Source organism: Atractosteus spatula, chromosome 11 (genome assembly GCF_055471065.1).
Source record: "Atractosteus spatula isolate fAtrSpa1 chromosome 11, fAtrSpa1.hap1, whole genome shotgun sequence".
NCBI lineage: Eukaryota > Metazoa > Chordata > Actinopteri > Semionotiformes > Lepisosteidae > Atractosteus > Atractosteus spatula.
This window is the reverse complement of record NC_142716.1, coordinates 48,967,889-48,986,003: the sequence shown is the minus strand read 5'-3', so window position 1 is coordinate 48,986,003 and position 18,115 is coordinate 48,967,889. Positions and strand designations below refer to the sequence as shown.

Below are 18,115 nucleotides of genomic sequence, written 5' to 3'. Positions count from 1 at the left end.
TTAAAACTCAGACTGTGGTAATTTTATTTTCATTGTTAAAAACCATTAATGCTGTACTAAATTATGTCTTATCCCTAGTTAACATTCTACAATCGCTATCTTGTATGTAAAGCATTGCAGGTTTATCTATTTTTGTGTATTATCTTTTTACTGATGTTTTTTAATGCTTTCATTGTTTTCCTTACAGTGTGAGGTTAGTATGCTGAACAACACTGAGCAGTAATAATAATAATAATAATAATAATAATAATAATAATAATAAATAATAAACTTTATTTTATATAGGTGGCTTCTCAAAGCGCTTTAAAGAATGACAACAACAATAAATAAAAAGAATACACAAGATAAAACACAATTACAATATACAGAGGAGACCGTGGATGGTGATACTAAGAAAAGCAGAGGGGTGAAGAATGGAACCAGTTCAGTAAAGGCTCTTCTTAAGAAGAAGGTTTTGAGTCTGGATTTGAAGGAGTTTAGAGACGGTGACTCTCTGATATCCTTGGGCAGAGAGTTCCAGAGCTTGGGGGCATAACAGGAGAAGGCCCTGTCACCCACAGAGTGTAGACGGGCTTGGGGGACAGTTAGGAGAGCAGAATTAGAAGAGCGAAGGTTGCGAGGTGGAGAGTAGGGCGATAGTAGTTCAGACAAGTACTGAGGTTAGTAAACGTTGCTTCGAATGTGCCCATACTGTACTGACCTGCTCTTCAAAACACACCGGCTCACAAAGATTTAGTTCTTACTTTTCATTTATGAGTCTCACTGAATGTGAGAGAGCCTTAAAGAGAGGCTTTTTTTCTTAATTTCCTTCACGGACGCAGCCTTGAAGTGTTGGGTTTTGGGAGAGGTCGCACACAGTATATATGTAAATAGATTCATTTTACGGGCAAAACAGAATAATCGTTTGTGTGCTTCTGTATAACGTATTGTCCTTTTTGTTATGCTTAACAAAGAAGTATTTAATAATTCTGGTCGTAAATTGCCTCTGGTAAGGAAGGCATTTGTTCAACTTTATATAGGCTGTTGTCAGTGCTCCAGGAGAAGCAGGAGGCTTCTGTGGCTTGGGTTTTTTTTGTCAGCAGACTTTCTTTTATCATATGAAGTGAATGGAGAGAGAGGGCAGTAATGGCTTTAGCCCAGGGAGCTCTCATCATGAAGTCGGTACAGTGATGGAAAGGACCGCGACCTGCTCCTGTCAGACACACAAAGGAAAACCACATTTCTTATCTCGCCCTGCTTTGTTGCTGAGAAGCTCATGTTTCAGTGTCCTTTCTGACTCGCTGCCTCTGTTTCTTTCCTTCTGTTGTTCTTTTCCATGGCTACTTCATTAGTCTTTCTCTTGATGTTTCTTGGTAAGTTCGAGTGCGGAGGTCGGGCTTTTATCTTCATGCATATGCAGCACACTGTGTGAGTGAAGGAGTGACCTTGGTGCACCGCAGTATCGGTGCAGGCTGCTGGGTGAGATTTTTCTTTTTCCACTCCTGGCTTTGTTTAAAATGTAGAATAAGAGGAATAAACATTTTGTTTATCTTAATAAGATGGTAATTCAATGCATTTATGTAGCACCTTTAATCCCAAAGGATGCCAAATTGCTTTCTATTGTGTATATATATAGTAGGAGACCCAATGCATCCAGCACTGAGTCTCCTGCCTAGGAGACGCAAGGGAAGATGGTCACCTAGTGGTTGACCAACACCAGCAGCAACCTGGTTTTCTTCAGAAGTCCCCTGTCCCAGTACTGACCACACCCAGCCCCGCGGAGCCACTGAGATCTGATCCAGCAGTGTGGCTGTCTGCTCTTGGGTACCCATTTCCAAATCCCGTTCAGTAGTAGCAGTAGAATATGCATTTTGGCCCCATGGCTTCCGTGAATCTTGGTTATTAGTTCCGCTTGTCTTATTTCAGCATATGCAGGCACGTGAATTTAAAGTGGCAGCTATTTTGCATGCTCCTGTGGCTGTTTTTCCGAACGTGCGTGGCTCAAAATAGTTACTGAGCCTCGTTAACCATGTCAGAAGGCACTAGCAGTTACTCCTGAGAGCAGTGTGGGCTTGCTGGCATGACACATGACAGGGATTTCACTCCCCTCAGCACTGCCTGCTTCGCGGAATCAGCCACCCTGCCACATTTAAAGCAACACTGCAGCCTCTGAGACAGGAATGCTGTCCTGAAGGATCCATTGTTTGCCTTTTTTTTAACTGTTTTCATGCACTGGAGATGGGTCAGGTCTAATTCAATTCACTAAAGGGCTAACACTGCTGCCCTTAGTAACTTACACTCTGGTTCTGCAGTCCATACCTATGGCGCCCCCTGGGGGGAGAGGTTGTCTGCGCACCCAGTGCATAATCGGCTGGACTTAAAGGGGCAAAACAAAGGGATGAACTTGTTAGCTTTTCTGTTTCAGGCTTTAGCACCTGTCTCTACTTCAAATACCAATGAACACATTTTCTGGGACAACATTTGGTCTAATTAATTCAGACCAAAAACCTGATCATGAAATTTTCCACTTAGGAAAATTTTTCTTTACGGAGTCTGCCTGATTCCTGGTAAACAATCCTGCATGAAGGTAGCCGCTCAGGCCTAGAGAACATTATGAACATTTTCTTGTCTGCGTTTTGGGAGCGCCTGTATGTTTGCCGTGCCCCTGTCGTAGCTGTGTAATGCTCGTTTCTTTCGACTGGAAACATGGAGGAGGAGTCCTCAGCTTGCTCTTACAGTATGTTCCCTGCTTTCAAAATTTCAAATATAATAAAAGGCACTGAACCGGGGCAGAAAGTACATTTTGTGAAGAGCGAATAGTACCCATGTGCGCGCTTATTCTTGGATACAGCACCAAGCCAGAGTTAGTCGGAGCTGAGAGGGGCAGAAGGAAAGTGAAGACAGCTTGAAATCACCCCAAAAAGCAGTATAGAACCAAGGGAAAATTCCTATCTGGGCCTGATGGGCATCCATATTGACTGAACGGTCTCTAAAAGCAGATTTCAAAGACCCGGACAGGGAGAGACTGAGTGCAACAGTTATTCTTTCACACTTGGTTGCACAGCCTTTGTCGACCTCAACACTGTTAATGTGCTGTAATGTTGATAGTACAACAGTTCACTTCGACTGTTCCTGTGACACAGCAAACATGATTCTGACTTTAACCGCGGTTTGTGGACAACAGCAACATCCACGTGCTCTGTTGCTCACCTCTGCATAAGGTCATAAGGCATAAGCCAAGAGCGATTCATTTTCTTACATTTTAATCTTGTGGTCATGTTGCAGGTGGCGTTTAAATGCGAGGTTTTTTACGATCTGTAATATTCTATTTTGCTCTTTTGTTTTAGCCCCCTTTTGATGGAGAAGACGAAGACGAGCTCTTCCAGTCCATCATGGAGCACAACGTGTCTTATCCAAAGTCCCTGTCCAAGGAGGCGGTGTCTATCTGCAAGGGTGTAAGTCTCCGGTCCGCTCCCCTGGGACACACGGGCTCTGTCACTCTGTCTGTTACCACCAGGCGTATGAAAGCATATTTCAAACAGCGAGTGGGTTTTGTGCAAAAGCAAAATGACAGAATTTTGCTGAAAATGATCATGCTATTTGCACCATCAGGAGCATGGGAGGAAGTCTCAGTGTAGGATGAATGGACACTCCTGGGTTAGATATCAGACTCCCATTGCATAGCCAGTGGAGCCAGTCCAGGTTTTAACTGCAACCTTCTATGTGTCTGAGCCAGTTCTTCAGGCTGGAAATTTGGGGATTCTGATTTTAAATTAATGCGTACAGACCAAAATGAACAGGTAATGAAAATAAAGTTAATAAAGTACAGTATATGCACTTTCCTGCATCTGAGCCCGCAGCTGTTTTAAAGTGAAACTAATTAAATCCGCTCTGCTCGTAGGAACTAGGCACTGTGAGTGAGATCACTTGCAGATAAAAGGAGGAAAGATCTCTTTGCTTCATGGATCACCTTCTTACTCTCATTTCTCTTCTTTTGCTTCACCTAGAAAGAGGGAGATGATGGGTCTAAGTGCTGTTACCTTAACTGCAATGTCAGTCTGAGTCTTTATTCATTCCACATGCACTGACGTTTCCCAGCTTCGAATATTTAAACACAGGCAGAACTCAGATTCATTTTCCTTCATGGAAAGTTGTAGGTTTATTTTTGGTGTTGCTGTAGTATATATTTTTTAACGCCCGGGCTCAGACCTCAACTTGCCAAGCCATAATGTACTGTATGTCAAAAGAGGATTGGCTTCTAATCTCACACATATCCTCACTCCCTCTAAAAATCCATACTGTCTTCTGTGCTTTCTCACACACATAAAAATCTCAAACCTGCTTAAAAGGGTCAGCAGCAGTTGTGTGTGAGAAGCTGTCTAAAAAGAAGCACTAAAAATGTACAGTATACACCTACATTCCAGCCTTGACATGTCTCTCAGCATCTAACTCAAACGTTGCATTCGAACTCATTGTGTTGTGTATGGATCAATAGAAATTTGTTTGAGCTCATAGAAAAACAGATGTCATCATGTAATTCTTTCGCATTACATGTTGTGTTCTGCGTCAGTGTTTGACGCTGCTGTATTAATGAAACTGTTGCCCGGCGACTGCAAAGGAGCACCTGGAATTTATCTCTCTGGAATTTATTACGTACCTTCAGGGACAGGGTGATGAAGACAGCGTGCAGAAGGCTTTTAATGGCTGGCTGTGTGCGGAACCTGGGAGTCAGATAGATGTGTAACTGTCAGAGCTGTCGGATGCACTGATTCATGTCTCTGTAGTAATTTTACAAGAACGTGGCGACAGGGTGTTTAAAAATCACCTTGTTACAAGTGGGGCTGGTTGTCGGAGGAGCAGTGAATCCAGGCACCTCCCTAAGTGATTGACCTTTGCTCTCCCAGGGCTGGGGCTGCACTGGGGCTCAGGTGTGTCCCCCTGTGTCAGCAGCTGCCAGTAGACCTGTCAGAAACCCGCAAAGACTCGGCTTTAATTTGGCACTTTCTGCTAAGAGCGGGGATTTCCTGTGGCAGTACACACTAATGAAAGACTGAAGCTGATTTTGGTTTTGACAGACAGACCAGTTGCAGGAAAAAAAAAAACTGCTGCAAAACAGAAGCTCAGAACTAAAAAGGCAGGATTTCTGGATCTCTGAGCTGAGAGAGGCCTGTCCACAAGCCTGAGCTGGGCAATTGCAAGACCGGTGGCAGAGCTGGGTTTCTGAAGGGGAAGGTGATTTGCAAGAACAGGGTGGTATCATGTCCCCAGCATGCTTGCCCCAGACGGACACTGTCTCCGTGGGGTTGTTCTTGAGGGCAGCAGGCATTCTGCCGTTTGTGGTTTTCTCTAGTGCTTCATTTCAGGAGGGACAGACAATGCCCCCATGTGTAATGGCTTTACGTTAAATGAAATGAAGATTAAAAAAATTGCAGAGGAAGAAGTAAACATTAATGCCATGGTGAAAAACTCCATGTTTTTGCTGTGGAGCCTTCTTTAGGTGTTGGCCAAAATGTTGTGTTTCTCCTTTCTATTTGAACCTTTACTCGTTTCTGTGCAGCCGGTGCACGCTGACGCAGCTCCCCACTCGTATGCTATAAAAAAAATCGCAGTTGTCTTTAGCCCACTTGGGCCTTCCCCCTAAACTGAGCCGAACAACGGAGCAGGGCACGTCAGCAAAGTGTGCTGGGAGGGAATACTGCAGTCCAGTATGTCCACCCTAGTGAGAGGAGATTGGCGAGAGTTGGCTGTTGTCTTTGTCCAGTAAATGGGAACAGATGGAGTGTTGCATTCCGCTTGTTTTTCAGCAGGTGGTCATTTAAGCAGACCTGTTCTGTGTATCCTGTAGGACCACAAGACTCTTGACCCTGTTGCTGCTGGACTGTGTAGATACTCAGGGACAATGTGCAGGACAGATAATATATGGAACCTGTCTGTCACTATACATTAGCTGCTGTTCAGAGCAGAACATCAAGCAATTCTGCATTATTTCTGCAAAGAGTTACAGACACCAAGCGAATTAAATTGCTATCAGGATTCTAATTTGACAGATAGACATGCTGCCTGTAATGACAGTTATTGCTTTGGACTTATTGTGATATTCATAGGCTATTTAATTTTCCTGAAAAGCAAAATATATTTTTTTAATGCATATGCAGTACGACTGAAGCATTTTCTGCTGGAGTTTGTGGAAGTTTATCCTGGAGTACCTCTCACGCCAAGAGATCTATTTATTATTTATTAGATTTTGAATGAAACATTCAGCAGTGCAATTTCACCTAGATACCATCACTGGAATGTATTTATGGTATTTTAATAATATTGCAGTCATATCTTCATATGCACCAGGTTCTGTACAAGAACGTGTATTATAATATTCAAAAACATTTTTATCTACTATTTTGTTTACTACTCGTGCTCCTATTGGCTTTTCAAAATTAAAATTGGATTTTTTCCCCTTAAACCTGTCGTGATGAACAAGCATTTCTGCTTTATATTAAGCCTTTTTTTTGCAGTTCTTGCCCAGGAAGGACAGGGTTTTATTTTGGAGGGTATTGCGAGCTGTGTCTGTGGGCTGGGGAGTGGAGAGAGGCGAAACAGACGTTTCCTCCGGACCCCATGGGTCCCAGAATGTTTACATTCTGTTCATGTTGAATGTGGACGTCTTTGGCTGTGTTGCCATTCATGGTTGGGCGGAATTGAGAGAGGCAGGCTCATCTGTATTCATTTGCATTATCGAGCAAAAGCCACAGAGCTCCAGGTGTCACACATAAGTAATGCCTTTCTGTTTTAATGAATATATAGTACATATTGTGGCTTTGACCCAGAAGCAAGCATTGTGTTAAAAAGAAAATGACTGATTTATATTTCTGAGAGTCCCATCACCATGGTTCGCTGCTCGGCACTGAAGTGATAAAGTCCATGTAGTAGCTGCTGTCTGGGCTGTGGTGAGTTTTCCCTTCCAAATCAGGAATTTAGAGCACTTTAGAAAAGTCATTGTAAAAAGTTTCAAAGGGCAAATCAAGTCAATGACAATTCCAGGTGAGCAAAAGACTTACTTTAAAAAGTAAGTCAGTCACTTTTTGAAAGTTATCTGTATTTTACTTAGAAATGGAGAAAGTGCAGCAAATTATTTATCTATAACTAGATATGGAGAATTCAGTAGACACATTCTTTTCCTGAATTAAATTGCACACTGTTTCTTCACTACTGTCTGGTTCTTATCTGATACATAAAAAATGTATTTGGGATTTGTGCCTGCACAAAAGAACAATCTGAACATTTTTTTAATAAGCAAATGATTACCATTTGAAAAGTTCCCTGGATGTTACAATACAAAGAAAACAATAGAATCTTTAATTGACTAAAGTGATTTGAACAAGGCCTTTTGTGTCCCAGTCCTAAATGAAATGCACCTCTCGTTACTGAACCTTTTTTCTAACCACGTAATTCTAATATTTATGCATGGATACAAGCACTTAAATTATTTATAGGACTTTACATTCTTAGAAGTCCGAGTAATGGTCTTGCAGTTGCTGGGTGACTGATTCATTCGCCTGCAAGAATGCAAAGCCACACAGGAGGCTATGTAGCTCCCAATTACAACAAATGCTACAGCAGGATTTTATCAGATCTAGCCTTTGTGAGGCATGCCAGGGAATTGGGTAATGCTTTAAAATAACTGTAATAAATGAATCATAATTCCATTTTGAACGGTGCATGAGCATTTAATGACATAATTGAAATGCATGGACAGGATGCATCAGGATTGTTTCAGATTAACACTTCCTACAGCCTTTAAATTCATAGCATACCATATTAACATACAGTATAACATAGAGTGATCCATGGTGAATACTCACATTTCACTAAACATCAAGTGCAGATGTGACACAGGAGGTTTTATGGGTCTATTTAAATGACTTGAGACAAACTGTCCAACAACATTATTAAAGTTGATTCCACTGGATCGCAGAAGATGAGCTAGAGCTAACAGCTACCTGTACTGTAAATGAGATCCCTGAGTCCATTTTCTCCTACTGAGCCAAATTGCTTCCTTTGTAATTGTAACCTTTCTTAGGTTCTGCTTATGTCCTTTACTATACTGTAGCTCAGGTCTTCGGTGAATTAGTTAAACATGATCAACCATATGAACGTTCAGAATTAAATTAAATTAGTCTGTTTGGCAAGCTCGTTAGATGACTGGTAGTTTGCTGATCTGGGTTTCTTGAAGGAGTTCAAAGAATCTGCCTCCGGCTGCATGCTGTAACTGGGATGCTTGTTCTAAGCTTCCACTATCCTTCACGGAAAGCAGTGTCTTAGTGGTCTTGGCCTTAGACTTTTTGTTAACATCCCTTTGTGTCTCCTGGTCAGTTTTCCATTTGCAGCAGCAACAGGTTTGTAATAAGATTAAATGAAGCCCTAGAAAACAGCTGCAGCCCTCAAAGCCTGTGTGTTTCAGATAAGACATTGATTAAAGCAAAGCTGTTCATTGACACCGGGGTGGTGAGGGAGTGCAGTGAGATAATGTGAACTTGAGCTCTGCATTACCCACCCCTGGCACTGGACTGCACGGTGCTGGTGTCGGCCTTCTGCGACACTGGGTTGGTGTGAGGCCTCATGCACCTGTGTCGTGTCTGATCGTGTGCCTGAGCCTGCTGCCTGTGTGTCTGCCTCTGCAGCTCATGACCAAGCACCCCTCCAAGAGGCTGGGCTGCGGGCCAGAGGGCGAGCGAGACATCAAGGAGCACGCCTTCTTCCGCAGGATCGACTGGGACCGGCTGGAGAACCGCGATATCCAGCCGCCCTTCAAGCCTAAAGTGGTAGGTACCCCCCCGCCGTCGGCTCTCCTCTGCTGGGCATCACCCTCGTCTTCCAGGCTTCTGGGATCAGCCCCTCACATCTCTTGTAGCAGATGATGCTGTTTGCATGCAGAGCTCCAGCCTTCCCACTCTCTGGGAAAAGGACCCCATGGCATAAAACAAGGAAAAAAAACATGAAGCAGCTCTAGTTAGCTTTAACAAACCTGTTATCTTTAAATAAAATTAAAATGGCTTTCTGTAGCAATTCAGTTAATTCTAGTTTAGTAGGTCAATTAATGGATTAAATCATTAGAAGCAACACCATGATTTGCATACAATGTTTCCTTTCGTGTTATGGGTTTAATAGACATGATAGATTTATTGTGGTACATAAAAAAGCCATGCTGCATATACAGCTCTCCTCGATACTTCCAGACAGGAAGTCTCTACCCCAAATTCTCTCACATGACAGTGCAGCTGCAGTGTGTTATACAGGATATTTAGTGGCAAGGGTTCATCTACCTGCTCGAGAGTTGTTTTATGCTTAGCCTCAACACAGCAGTACTTCCCAGAGAACCTTTTTTTTACAATATCATATGTATATTAAATATTAAATTACAATATCATAAATATATTAAATACATGTGTATGCATGCATGCTTTGCTTCCTTTCAGCTTCACTGCGTAAATGTCCCACAGCAATAGGCACAGTTTGACTGAGCTCCAGTCCCCTTGCTCTTGCAGTTCACTCTCCTCCTTCTGTCGTCACTGGGTCTCCAGGGGCCACAGGAAAGGACTGCAAGTTGCACATGTTGTCACAGCAGTAGAACACTGAGTGCAGCACAGAGCCAGGCAGGAGAAAGACCAAACCTGCTGCTGCTGTTCCCGAACTGGTCAGAATTAACATAACGTTTCACCTGGAGGAACTTTGTTGTGGGGTTAATTTTCTATTTGAAAAATTCTAAAGAAAATATATTCATGAGCGCATTCATTATTTTTAGCTGTGCTAATGCTCTGATTGTTCTAGTAAGGAAAGTTCCCTGTGCCTTTACTTGAAACGACAACAGTTCTTTCTTCAGAAAATCACAGAAAATTTCATTCTAATTATCATTGTTTTCAGTTGCATTCAAAGCTCAATTATTATTGCTTTTTAAGGCTGAAATAATAAAAAGGTGTCTTTATAAGCGCACCCTAGGCAGAAACATTAATTAAATCTGAACCAATGTTCAAAGCGTTAGCAGAAAAATTCAAGTCATTCCCTGTTGCTTCTCCTCTTGTTTTCCCCCGTCTAGGAAAGAAATGACAGCTAGTAGATTTATCATTTTTAAGAGAAAAGACAGACAAAGTCAACACATCATTTCAGAAATACGGTGCTCAGTTTTCTTTCTTTTTTTTTAAGTTTGAAAGCTTGATTATTATGTTTAGAATTGAATTGCTAGCTTTGCCACAGCAGTGTATTTAGCTGCCATTTTTAATCCCAAATAAAAGTGACATTCCATGTAGGCTTTGCATTTAAATCAGCAGGGAGAGTATGGAAAAGATTTTGTGTCGGTGTATAACCTCATTAATCATACTGTCTAAAAAGCCCAATGTGTGCCCCTAAGCTGCTGTACACTGGCACACGTGGTCACCATGAGTTAGTTCGCTCATTCATATACAAGGAGAACTTTCCACAACTTTTTTATTCAAAGCACCAGTGATGTTTTGCTTGTGTTCACATGGACCTCGGTCTGAAATGCACCTGCTGTTTCTGGTAAAAAGAAATAAAAGTGTGCATACAGTAGTGTTGTGTAGACAACAACTCGGCACATTAAAGTTGCTGATATGAACTCAACCAGTTTATTTTCTACAGATGCACACAGAAACTTTTCGCTGGCAGGCAGGCCATATCTGCAGCCCTGCAGCCACCTGATCATTACGCAGAAAATATGCAAATGCACCCCTTCAAACATAACATCCGGGCAGCCGGAATGTGTGCTGGAAGGGATTGCAGGAGTTGCAGGATTGCCGTGAATCCTCTCCGGATCCCACGCATGGCCCGGGCTTTGGTTCTGTCCAGTAGAGCCTCCGGAATGCCTAGTGTGAGCCCGGTCTCACCTGACGGGGACTTGAGCGCTGGCATCGTGTCCCAGCGCATGGAAACTGGGAGAAAGAAAAATAATTAACCGAAAGCAGAACACGTGGTTGTCCTTCAGCAAGGTCTCTTGTCTGCAGTGCCCCTCAGAGGAAGGAGCAGTGGACACAGTGGGGTTGCTGTTTATATATCATCATAATTATCTTTGCTTATTTCTTGGGCTTTCATCTCGGGCCTACAGCTTTCAGACCATTAACCAGATTGTATCACAATGCAGACCTGATTGCAAAATAACAACCCAGTAATAAATTGGAACTGTTTAGTCGTCAGAGGATCCTTCCCGCTCCTTAACAGAGCCCTGTAATTTCTGATAAGTGGCGAGGTCAAGGTTTCGAGTAAAAACGAGGTCAGTTGTCTGCCATAGACAACAGTGCCCAAGTAAATCTCTGTAAACTGTGTCCGTCTTAGCTCCTTAGATTTGGCATCGCTTTGATATTGTGGAAATCCTGGACTTAGTAGTTTTAACATGGAGGTGTTTCTGAAATCCTCTCTGTGTTTGATTTTGGACGAGTGTCTCACATTAAGGGTTTACTCATTTTTGAAAGGTCCCAGCCCCATCTGGGCCTCTTCTGTGGGCAGAAAGGTGAATTTAATAAAGCTTGTCAGAGGTGCAATCTGAGGTTTACAGTTTTTCGTGAGAATTTTCAAGAAGTTCAGCATGAAAAACACAGAGTTCAGATAAAGGTGCTTTTTCAACCTGTAAGGAAAAAATACAAAGTTTGGCTTTTTTCTTTTTGTGCTCCCTTGCAGATGCATTTTGAAATCCATCCTCATGGCATCCTCTGTTCCATAAATAGTAATTTTATTTCTATTGGAGTCTGCAGAATCCTGAAGGGTAATGCAAAAATTCCTGCAAACAGTTTGTGCCTGTGTGCTCTCATAAAGAGTTGGCATTCTCTATAGACTCTGGAACACAGATAGGACAAATTCATGTGCTCTGTGTCGAAGTAGAAGAGTTGTTTTGTGGCATTCACGATGCATTAATATTGCTATTATGACATTTATTACATTGCAGTAGATGTGTCACCATTGTGTCAGCTTTGCTCTCCTTCAAAATCTATTATCATTCCTCCCTTATTTACTGCAGCCCAGCTGAATTAATCTTTCATTCTGCAGGGTCTTGCATTAAAACCCACTTTAGCACTGATGACTGCTGTGAGATTGCAATCAATACATAGGAGCAGGTAACACAGAGATGCCTAATGGAATCTTAAGAAATGAATAAGATAAATTAGTACAACAGCAACACCAAAATCAAAAGGCATTTATGAAACCACAGCAGGCTGCCTAGGTACAGTAAGTCAGGACAGTTATCCACTTCTCAGAGGAGTCAGTATTAACAAACACAGTCTTCCTCATGCTAGCTCATTGCTGACCACACATGACTGAAGGAGAGTTTTAATGATATGTTGCAGGTGTGCATGATGTGCAGAGTGAGGCAAGCAACTGGGAGATCAGTGTGTCAGCTTCTGAGTGTGTGGGAATCCAGAAGAAATCAAATTCCTTTCAGCTGCCCCCTCCTGATTATTTTAATATGTCCTCAGGATCTTCCTCTGTATTTTGGAAATCATATTAAATTATTTAGGGCTGTTTCTGTATCTGTCACATATTCCTGCACTCTGGTGGAAATCAATTATACACAGAGCTGCGGTGAAGTAATGCAGGAAACACAGACAGTAGCACTACAGCCTGGAATGGTAGTATATAGAAAAATAGTGTTGAGCTACCTTAAAATCAGTCAAATGCACACTGTACAATTTCCACTTTTATTTGGAGTGCTGGAACAAAATACATTATGACTTGTATTCACAAAAATGTAACCGAAAATTGCTAGTTTTCAAATATTGAAATAGAAATGAAAGCTGCAATCAGTAAATTGTAGTCCATGGGATCAAACTTAATGTAAGTCACTATTCATTCTTTTGAAGGCTTGGGTGGGTGTTTATAGCTTTCAAAGAAAATGTTCTTGACGCTGAATGTGTGGAAATGCTCTGTGATTAGAAACGTATGGTCTCTTTCCCTGCTTTTATCTGACACCCCATCTCTCTCTGCCATTTTTGGGGGTGGCATAATTGTTATGCCATTTTATTACAAATTAACAACAATGATCACAAAGAGACTAAAAGCCTTATTATGATTCTTAAATTAGTATTTTAGAATCATCCGAAGTATCTTCACCTTCGCTCGAAGAGCAACATCAATATTCTTCCTCATGCAGGGCTTAGATTCTCGCAAGTGGTCAGGAAAGCCCAGAGCTCACTCATTTGTAGCGCGTTTCATCGTTCAGGTCCTGACAAAGTCTGGGATTGTGTGTGCCGTGTGGCAGGAAGCTCCTCCTCTTCCACGAGCTCTCGGAGCGCCGCAGACACTGTGACCTCTGGACCTTGAATCCAGGGGTCTGTGCACCTGCAGGTTTCAGTCCAGCTCACCTTTCACCACCTTACTTGAGCCAGCAACTCCCAGCTCTTTGGGTGCTGCTGCTTTGAAGAGACCTGGAAGCCCTGAGCACACGGCGGCCCCCAGGCCCCCAGGGTCGGACAGCCCTGCATGAATCCCAAACCTGGCTATACCGTAGAATAAAGTGTTGAAGTATGGAGGTTTTGAAGGAGGACTCCACCTAGCATCAGCGATGGAGGCAAAGTGCTGGTTTTTCCCCTGTGCTGATGTACGTAGATACGGATCATGGCTATGAAGGGCAGCACGTCTGTATAATGATGCCGCGTCCTTTTACTCCCACGCCCCTGGGGGACGTCCGCTCGTGGCGCAGCACGACAGCCTTTACTGCGAGCCACACTGCGTTCCTAGAAATGCTTTTCAGACAGTAACCCACAGAGCAGACAGCTGGAGCTGGGCTTCGGAAAATGCAGGACAGAGAAAAGTTCTGTTTTGTTTCTCAACCTGACTGATGCAGACAAGTACTTGGCATTAAAACTTAAACCCTTCTTCTCTGCAGGGTCGACGTAATGTAATTTGCATGGGGGGTGTTTTTCACTTCCCTGTAAAAGGAATACATCAGGACACAGTCACAGATCTAGTTTTGTGTTTTATGGAGCATCAGTGTAATATTAATATGACTCCAATAAACCTTTTCATAATTAATTTGATCCATAAAATTGCACATGACAAATTAGCATTATTTTTATTTGCATGGCAGACTAGAATTCTATAATATAGAAATAAGGTAAAAAAGCTACCGAATGTTTCTAGAAATATTGTGTATGACAGTGTATGAACTCGGCCTTTCACATAAAGAGTATTTGAGTGTCCATCATAGTATAATGTAAAAAATATATCATTTTAGCCTTAATCTTTATACTTTTGGTATTAAATGTTTATGTAATGTCTCCTAACAGTTCTTACTTTGATGTTATTTAGTACTAATTAGTATAGGGGCTGGATCTGTCAAGACTCCCAGTGTGGATGATAGTTAACATGAGCTCAGAGACTGTCTTGCAGTGAACCTGCAGTCCTATGAGTTCCGGGAGCTGGTCAGCCCTGTGCAGGGGGTGCTGTGCTGAGTTTTTAACTCTTCTTCTGCCGCGTCGCTGGGTTTGCTCTCCCTGTAGGGAACCGGAGAGTCGCTTGGTGCGTAGCTGTGTGATTCACACACATGGTGTATACGGCTTGAACAGAGACTGATCACTCTTCTCCTCTAATTGCAATTCCCATCGTTAGTTTTGAGCTGTTATTTCCTGACGGGGTGTGTGCTCAGACTGGGGCGTTTCTCGCTGCGCCCCGGGCTGGAGGGCACAGGAAGTAGCAGGAACACACTTCCTGCTCTGTGAGCTGCTCCACTGTCCTGCAAGACGCTCATCTCTGCTGATCAACGAGCAGGAGCCAACTGTCAGGCCCGATCGTCACAGAAACGAAGGCTTTCACTACAAGGCAATTACTCACATTGGTGCTCATTCATCATCTTCCCTGAATAGTAGCATTCCCTTTAAAACCTTACCTTTAAAAAAACAAAAATTCTCTACCCACATATTTACACTGTATACATATATAATTTCATATCATCTTGCATCTTAAATAACAATATAATTAATTTGTAGGAAAACGAAACAAACTTGTGCTAACAAAACACAGTGTTTTAGCAACTGGATCTATATGGCCACCCCTAGTCTCTGACCCATGTGGTCAGAGAGATGAGCACATAACGAAAGAGGGGTAAATTGCAAAAGAGACACAATTAGAGGGAGTTTATATTCTAGTTTCTAAATTCACTTTAGAACCTTGTCAGATACTGTAGGTACTCCCATCTCTGAACTGGCTTCTTCACTCTGCTCTCCTCCACACTGAGAGCTGGTGTGTGGGGAGCGGACTGGAGCATCATCCAGGTGGGGCTGCACACTGGTGGTGCTGGTGGAGGGGATCCCCATTTCCTGTAAAGTGCTCTGAGAGGAGTGTCCAGAAAAGTGCTATGTACAGTATGTGTAAGGAATTATCTCTCACTATATTGCCATGTGATTTGGGGAAAAATCCAGCGTGCTATAGACATGTAAGGCCAGAAGGTGTTTTTGGCACTGGTGTGGTAAACTGTGAATTTGTTAAAGAAACTGTCCTGACATGAAAAGATTTTTTAGACTTGCATTCATAAAAAATATTTTTAAAAAAAAACTTTCTTGAAATGCTAGTTTCTAATTTAAGGGGATCTTCTGACACCTGACAGCACTATAAAAGGGCTGGCTCTCCGCACGTCTCCTTTGGGCTGGAGCAGTTTGTACACTGGGATAAAAGATTCAGCAGCGCTTTGTGTTTTTCCTATTAATCTCCTCCTGCATGCAGACTCACAGCACAGCTCTCCAGGCTGCCTGGGGTGTTGAAAGGCACAGAATCAGGTGCTTCCCCTCCTATTGCTGTGAAGCAGACACATGCACAGCCAGACCTCTGTAGATAGAAAGGGTATCTCCGCCCAGATGGTATCCCGAAGCAGGGCTAAAGCTTCTAAGACCTTCAAACAACCCTTAAAATCCGCTTCCAGCTCACAATCATGTGCAGCCAGACACAGAAATCAATTTGGGTTTCCATGAGTGAGTTTACAGAGTGAGTTTGTACTGCTACTCTGGGATCCCAAGTGCTAATTTTATCTCCACTTAGAAGCACAATGTACAGTAGGTGGACAGTGGAAAAGCTAATGGTTTCCTCAGTATTCATCTGCACCAGGTTTATTCCAATCTTCTTTTCACTCTTTAATCACGTCAGGCGTGTCCCTGTTGTTATAGACGTGCTGAAGATGTTCCTATAGTCATTCAGATGTCAGCCGCTGGGGGTTTGTGGGTAGTTGACACTGGAAATGCCAGGCTTGGATATCTGGAAGACTCGGAGGCGAGACGTGCTTGGAAGGTGTTAATGACGAAGGCGGGCGGGCGTGCTTTGCCCCAGGGGGTTGGTGTCCTCAACACATTGATTGACTTGGAAGAGGGCTTGCTGTAGAGGGCACATATTGATTGTGTGGGGCTGTGTTTAAAATGCAATCACCAGAAGCCTGGACGTGGTTAGGTCTGAATATTCCCTTCTCCCTGATCATCTTTTAATCAGGGTTTTGACCTGTGTTCCCTGAGACAGTTACAGTGGAGCATCTCTGCTAACAGCATACAAGTTGCAACTGAACTGAGAAGTATATTTTGTTGATAATTATTCTGTATAGTACAGCTCAGTTGAATTGATTGCAATGTTTTTTCTGTGCACTTCTTTAATTGGTTTAATTTAATAAACGAAACAGGAAGAAACACATTATTGCTTTGTTGAGCACTTTTCTTCAACATAAGAGAGAAGGCCCTCTTAATTGATCTGAGATCAGTAGCTAATTGATCTGAGGGTCTCAAGCAGCTGTTTCCAGAGAGAAGCCAAGGTACCAGCTTCAGGACACATAACCTGGCCTCTGTTTTAAATGCATTTCAAATTAGTTTCCATTTGTGTCCTCACAGATGGTGTGGGTTCTTTTTGGTCTAACAAAAGGAAAGTGGAAAATAATATAGAACGCAGTGGTACTCAGTAGTGGATTGGTCACAGTTTTTATGGCAATTGTTCACAACCCTGGTCTTAGAGGTTGTCATTCTGCCTGCGTCCTACATCTCCGGTGCTAATTGATTATGTAATTGAACTGCGTCCCTGTTCAGACTTGTATTTAACTTGTTTCCCTCGTGGGAACTGAGCATCAAAATATTTTTATTTCAAGAGTATTGTTTTCAATCACTTCAGCAAGAGAACTTTATACAGCCTCTCCTTAACCCGCTTCCCAGTTGACTTACTGAGTTTTTCAATTCACGATGAACAGACACAGGTGGGGGTGGCACTGTAATCACTGTATAGGTATCAGGAGTGGCTCGGCATCAGGCACGCCCACATTGGGAATGACACAGTAATGAGATCCCCCATGTGGTATTATGATACGCCCACTATGGAACTACCAATGTATTGGACACACCCACTGCAGGATTGACATCACATTGGACACACCCATAGTGGGTGTGGCCACGTCAAACACACCCACCATGCAGATTTTTTCATTCTGTGGAAGTTAAGTGGCTACACTACAGGTAACACACTAGAATGAGGTCACTGTGGCAGGTGAAACTCCAAAACTGGTACTGGGTTGAAACCTAAATCATAAATCCAACTTCACCTTTGAAGAGCTGGAAGCAAAGTGTACAAATATGTGCCAGACAGAAAAACTCAGATCATAATCTGTGTTTAGGAGCTCGACTGGAGAGAAAAAAACCAGAAGAGACAGAAGTACTTAAACTAGTGCTGCTGCAACATTAACTAGTCCAAATTCCCTCCAGAAAATAATAGATCTGATTTTTTTTGTAAAATTCAAGGAAAGTTTATTGTTTTTCATGTTTCATGAGTTTCCTGGCACATGTAATGCTTCTAGTTTTTAGGCAGATGTACAATTATCAACACAGTAATTTATCTGTGAGGTTTTCACTTTGTGTACACGTGGTCTTAATGTTTCAGCGACTATCACAAACACTGGTGAGCTCACGTCTCAGTAGTAGATGAGGAGAAACAACTGTGAAGTTATACTTGTGCGAGATCTGAGATCTGCTGACTGGTTTCTCATCCTCCTGCCTTTGGGGCCCAGCCTGAGCCCTGTAGTCCAGTTGGGGTGTGAGTCATGTCTCCGGCCAACTGTGAGTGGGATCTCCCAGCTGCTGGGGTTATTGCTCTCGCGCTGGGTTGCTCTGCAGTGTGGGCCGCT

The 18,115-nt window shown here is 42.7% G+C and overlaps 1 protein-coding gene across 1 annotated transcript in view; it reads left to right on the top strand.

The window, feature by feature from the left end:
- Nucleotides 1-18,115, top strand: part of LOC148824270 (protein kinase C alpha type) — a 191,391-nt gene that overhangs the window by 167,541 nt on the left and 5,735 nt on the right. The window contains exons 15-16 of the mRNA XM_088926771.1: nt 3,327-3,434; nt 8,658-8,798. Coding sequence (XP_088782897.1) covers nt 3,327-3,434; nt 8,658-8,798 — 249 coding nt within the window. The remainder of the gene's footprint in view (nt 1-3,326; nt 3,435-8,657; nt 8,799-18,115) is intronic.